This window comes from Electrona antarctica, assembly GCF_951216825.1.
Source record: "Electrona antarctica genome assembly, chromosome: 11".
Taxonomy (NCBI): domain Eukaryota; kingdom Metazoa; phylum Chordata; class Actinopteri; order Myctophiformes; family Myctophidae; genus Electrona; species Electrona antarctica.
In genome coordinates this window covers 1,970,472-1,976,894 of record NC_136792.1, presented here as the reverse complement: position 1 = coordinate 1,976,894, position 6,423 = coordinate 1,970,472, and the positions used below count along the sequence as shown (strand labels likewise).

At 45.5% G+C, this 6,423-nt stretch overlaps 1 protein-coding gene across 1 annotated transcript; it reads left to right on the top strand.

The window, feature by feature from the left end:
- Nucleotides 1-279: 279 nt before the first annotated feature.
- On the top strand, nucleotides 280-1,836 carry LOC306932443 (proline dehydrogenase 1, mitochondrial-like; the record flags this gene model as incomplete). Its single annotated transcript, XM_079514262.1, has 1 exon — nucleotides 280-1,836. Exon 1 carries the CDS (start codon nucleotides 295-297, stop codon nucleotides 1,834-1,836), a length of 1,542 nt encoding a protein of 513 aa, XP_079370388.1. The 5' UTR covers nucleotides 280-294.
- Nucleotides 1,837-6,423: the final 4,587 nt, after the last annotated feature.

The window sequence follows — 6,423 nt, the reverse complement described above, 5'->3', positions numbered from 1 at the left end:
GTCGATATTAGGAGAATTAGGAAGATTTTACCAGCAAGGTGTCGATCAACGTCTGCATCCTCCAAGTGCAGAGAATCTGGAAAGAAAGTTCACATGGATGAGTGCATACCGGTGAACGCTGCCCAGGTCAGTCAGCGCAAAAATGCCGAAAACGTTCGGGCTGACAGGATCGAAATTGACTTCGACAACACGGAAGAAGTGTACAAAAGCAAGACTAACGCGGAACTGCTCAGAAGTCTTCTGGTGTTCAAGCTTTGTGCCATCGACTTCCTCGTGGACAAGAACAAGGAGTTGATGGACATCAGCCGGAAGGTCTTCGGACGGTGGCTGTTTGAGAAGATGATGAAGATGACTTTCTACGGACAGTTCGTGGCCGGGGAAGACCACGACTCCATCAAAGCCCTGATCCACAAGAACCGGGCCTTTGGCGTCGGGGCGGTGTTGGACTACAGCGTGGAGGAGGACCTGACGCGCCAGGAGGCCGAGGACAAGGAGATGGACTCGTGTGTGTCCCGAGCAGAGAAGGAGGATCCACACCTTGTTAGACATCGCGAGGAGAAGTACAAGGCTCACCGTCAGTTCGGGGACAGGCGTGGCGGCGTCACCGCCGCTCGCACCTACTTCTACGCAGACGAGGCTAAGTGTGACGACCACTTGGAGACCTTCGTAAAGTGCATCAGAGCTTCTGGTGGAAGCTCCGCGGACGGATTCTCTGCCATCAAGATGACCGCCCTCGGCCGGCCGCAGTTCCTTCTTCAGTTCTCGGAAGTGTTGGTGAAATGGCGGCGGTTCTTCGACCTGCTTGCGGCGCAACAAGGACAATCCGGAATGACTGCTCTGGAACGAAAACTTGAGCGGGAGCAACTGAAGGAGAGTCTGGCTAACCTGGGTGTCGGAGAGAAGGACGTCATTGACAAATGGTTTACGGGAGAAAAACTGGGACCTTCGGGCGCGATCGATCTGCTCGACTGGAACGGCCTGATTGACGACACGACAAAAATGTCCAGCCTGCTCGTGGTCCCGAACCCAGAGAGCGGCCGGCTGGAGCCTCTGCTGGAAAGGTTCACGGCCGAGGAGGAGAGGCAGATGAAGAGAATGCTGCAGAGAGCCGACCTTCTCGCCAAGCACGCCGCGGAGAACGGAGTCCGGCTGATGGTGGACGCCGAGCAGACGTACTTCCAGCCCGCCATCGGCCGACTGACCCTGGAGATGCAGCGGAGGTTCAACCGGAAGAAGGCCGCGGTCTTCAACACCTACCAGTGCTACCTGAAGGACGCGCTCGACACCGTGAGCCTGGACGTCGAGCTGTCCCGGCGGGAGGGCTGGCACTTTGGCGCCAAGCTGGTCCGCGGCGCCTACATGCACCAGGAGAGGGCGCGCGCCCGGCAGGTGGGCTACGACGACCCCATCAACCCGGACTACGAGGCGACGGACAGGATGTACCGCCGGTGTTTGGAATTTCTTCTGGAGGAGGTGGTGCGCGACGGGAAGGCTAGCGTCATGGTGGCCTCACACAACGAAGACACGGTGAGGTTCGCCCTAGAGAGGATGAACCGCATGGGCCTGTCGCCGCCGCCACCCGCCCAGTGCCAGGTCTCCTTCGGACAGCTGCTGGGCATGTGCGACCAGGTCAGCTTCCCTCTGGGCCAGGCGGGCTTCCCCGTGTACAAGTACGTTCCATACGGCCCGGTCGGCGAGGTCCTCCCGTACCTTTCTCGCCGCGCTCAGGAAAACCGCTGCCTCATGAAGGGCTCGCAGCGAGAGCGCAGCCTGCTGTGGAAGGAGCTGAAGCGTAGGCTGCTCTCTGGTCAGCTGGTCCATAACCCTGTCTACTGACTGGCCACCATATCTGAAGCGTAGGCTGCTCTCTGGTCAGCTGGTCCATAACCCTGTCTACTGACTGGCCACCATATCTACGGTTCATTGAGACACTTCAGCTCAGATTGACCATAAACCATTTATTGCAAAGCTATTGCATGTTAGTATGGCGGTGTGGCTCTGCTCATGTAATATCAGATAATCTGTGCACCAAGACACAGGTCTGATTATCAACGACCCCCCAGAGCAGAGCCAAAGATACAATAATCCATCAACAACAATACACAGTAATAACACATCAACACAATCGCAAACAATGCAATAATATCCCATAGCCCCTGGACTAAGAACTACAGGGAGGAGGTGGGGGAGATTTTCACGCAGACGCCGCACAAGCTGCTTGACAGCTCAGCATGGAGAATGAGTAGTGAGCTGAGGCTGCTTAAGTAGGCCGCCTGAATGCACTGTGGGAATGAGGGCGTGGCCTGGAGAGGCAGCTGATTTAAAGAAGAAGAATGAATTACTAGGAGGAATGAATGAGGGGAACTATATAACCTTCTCCCTTCCGTGCCTCAATGAACTATTGATACGCTTGATTAGTATGGCCATATCTAGATTGTCTACGGTAGTATGGACAAGATCTATCAAATACAGCCACGGCTGTGGCTCAGGAGGTAGAGCAGGTCGTCCAATGATCTCTGGGTCGGCGGTTCGAATCCCGGCTCCTCCTGTCCACATGTCGAAGTGTCCTTGGGTGCTGGCGTCGACTGTTCGCCGCTTCACCTCCCAATGTATGAATGAATGAAACGTTGTAAAGCGCTTTGAGCACTTGGAAAAGCGCTATAAAAATGCAATTAATTATAAACTCTTTAGAAAACAGCCAATATAGAACATCACACAATCTATGGACCTTTAACTTCCCCGTCCCTGTTGAGGAGAACTTTGTATACGTGAGAAAATGAAGCCCTCATGAGCCAATAGGCCTATCTCACAGCATTTCCCCGCCCCCTTTTTACGCCCCCTTTTGGAGATAGTGTTGTTATTTTTTTTGCGGTCCATAGGCTTCCATGTTAAAAGAGGTATTTTCACAAGCCACAAACTGCCGTTTTGTAAAGGTAAGGTTTATTCTACTTTTGAGTGGTGTAAACCACTCCTACGACTGGTTTTGTTAGTTTACGTGTCTGTCTGTCTGTCTGTCTGTCTGTCTGTCTGTTCGTACCCAAAAATGAGCATGGTTGCTACGGTCACCCAGTTCACCCGGGTGTGATTTCAGCTTTGTTAGTTTACGTGTCTGTTCGTACCAAAAAATGAGCATGGTTGCTATGGTCACCCAGTTCACACGGGTGTGATTTCATTACGTCAGACATTACGTCAGACCACAAATTATAAGACAAAATATAAGACAAAATATAAGACCACTCAGTTCACACAGGTGTGATTTTTTGAGTTGTTATTTTGAGATATTATTATCGGTCTTTGACATTTTAACATTAGGAAATGTACTTAGATTCTCCAGAGAAAAAAAGTGTAAATGCCTAATGTTAAATGACACCACTATCTACCGGAAGTGGGCGTGGAAAGGGGGCTGTGAGATAGGCCTATTCATATATTGTATACTAAAGAGACTACACTACCCATAATCCCCCAGTGTGATGCTAAACTGTTTCATTTGGTAGCTGCATATGTTCCTTCCCTCTCTTTCCTGTAGTTCAGGTGGTGTCCCTGTCTGTAGGTCACAAGGTCACAGTAGGTCACAAGGTCTGGTTGATTTATTTATTACAATAGATCCCCATTCGCTTCTTGGTCTCGTTCTTGTGTACCGTATGCATGTTAGAGATTACAAGATCCCCAGGTCTTGTGTACCTTATGCATGTTAGAGATTACAAGATCCCCAGGTCTTGTGTACCTTATGCATGTTAGAGATTACAAGATCCCCAGGTCTTGTGTACCTTATGCATGTTAGAGATTACAAGATCCCCAGGTCTTGTGTACCTTATGCATGTTAGAGATTACAAGATCCCCAGGTCTTGTGTACCTTATGCATGTTAGAGATTACATGAAAAGCTACTTTGAGGGTATCCTACTATAAATGTGCCACGTCTCTGTCTGTCTGTCTGCGTGCGTGTGTGTGCGTGTGTGTGTGTGCATGTGTGTGTGTGTGTGTGTGTGCGTGTGTGTGTGCGTGTGTGTACGGTTGTAATGCACATAACTCGAGAACCGTTTGCCCCACCGACTTCACATTCCACTTCACAACTTTAATACATTCTAATAACTTATAATAAATTCTAATAACTTTTAATAACTTCTAATAACTTTAATAACGTGAAATTACGTTACAGTTGAAATGTAAAATTTCCATTTCAACGAATGGACCTGTAAATGACAACAAAACAAAAGCTAAGGCAATGGTTGTGGTACTTCTGGTTTACCGGGACGGGGTTCAACTCCCTGCAGTGCCCTGCTCAATGTGTTGTATTTACATGGTTTATTATTATTTTCTGCTCATTGTGTTGCCTTTTCATTAGTCTCTCAAGACAGAGTGTTGCCTCGCGTCAATCCCACAAACAAAACGTGGCTTATTTTTCTGTTTTTTTAAATATTCAGTCTGATTCCACACACTGCTCCATTTGTAGTTTCTCAATAAAAAAATGAAGTCACGTGACTATTCTGTTCCCTGGTCACATGGTTAAATCACATGGTCTTGGTCCTTCTACAACTTAAAAATAAAATACTAGAAGTTAGGCAGGCTTGAAGACAGATAGATTGATAGATTGACAGACACAGACCGTCACGCTTTTCCGTCACGCTGGCTCTTCTATCATTATATTTTTTGCTTGTTGTACACAGCAAGCACAGTGGCTCACATAGCCTGCCTGGGAATCAGGAGGCCACAGGTTCAAGTCCTGGCTCTGACATAGTGCCCCAAAATCATGAAAAAATGACATACTATAGTATAGTATATATATAGTATATAGTATACTCAGTGTGCTAAGTCACTGAGCTACTTTTACAAATATAGTGCTTTCAAATTTGAGAAATCTACAATGGGGCTCAATGGCAGATATTGGCACGTCAAAAAAGCACTTTCACCTAGAAACTCCATTCACACTTTTTATAATTCAGCTTACTGTGGAGACACATGCTGGAACGTTTTACTTTGAAATGTTTTGTAGTTTCTGAGTTATTTAACTTAAACGCCCAATGCATTCTCAATGGCAATAGCACAAACTTTGGCATGCTACTAGTCCTACATACTTACACCTAGAAACCCCATTCAAACCTATTTAGGTTCATCTTATGGTGGACATGTTTGCCTGAAAAGGAATCTTTGAAATGTTTCATAGTTTTAGAAATATAGTGCTTTCAAATTTGAGAAATGTACAATGGGGCTCAATGGCAGATATTGGCACGTCAAAAAAGCACTTTCACCTAGAAACTCCATTCACACTTTTTATAATTCAGCTTACTGTGGAGACACATGCTGGAACTTTTTACTTTGAAATGTTTTGTAGTTTCTGAGTTATTTAACTTAAACGCCCAATGCATTCTCAATGGCAATAGCACAAACTTTGGCATGCTACTAGTCCTACATACTTACACCTAGAAACCCCATTCAAACCTATTTAGGTTCATCTTATGGTGGACATGTTTGCCTGAAAAGGAATCTTTGAAATGTTTCATAGTTTTAGAAATATAGTGCTTTCAAATTTGAGAAATGTACAATGGGGCTCAATGGCAGATATTGGCACGTCAAAAAAGCACTTTCACCTAGAAACTCCATTCACACTTTTTATAATTCAGCTTACTGTGGAGACACATGCTGGAACTTTTTACTTTGAAATGTTTTGTAGTTTCTGAGTTATTTAACTTAAACGCCCAATGCATTCTCAATGACAATAGCACAAACTTTGGCATGCTACTAGTCCTACACACTTACACCTATAAACCCCATTCAAACCTATTTAGGTTCATCTTATGGTGGACATGTTTGCCTGAAAAGGAATCTTTGAAATGTTTCATAGTTTTAGAAATATAGTGCTTTCAAATTTGAGAAATGTACAATGGGGCTCAATGGCAGATATTGGCACGTCAAAAAAGCACTTTCACCTAGAAACTCCATTCACACTTTTTATAATTCAGCTTACTGTGGAGACACATGCTGGAACTTTTTACTTTGAAATGTTTTGTAGTTTCTGAGTTATTTAACTTAAACGCCCAATGCATTCTCAATGGCAATAGCACAAACTTTGGCATGCTACTAGTCCTACATATTTACACCTAGAAACCCCATTCAAACCTATTTAGGTTCATCTTATGGTGGTCATGTTTGCCTGAAAAGGAATCTTTGAAATGTTTCATAGTTTTAGAAATATAGTGCTTTCAAATTTGAGAAATGTACAATGGGGCTCAATGGCAGATATTGGCACGTCAAAAAAGCAATTTCACCTAGAAGCTCCATTCACACTTTTTATAATTCAGCTTACTGTGGAGACACATGCTGGAACTTTTTACTTTGAAATGTTTTGTAGTTTCCGAGTTATTTAACTTAAACGCCCAATGCATTCTCAATGGCAATAGCACAAACTTTGGCATGCTACTAGTCCT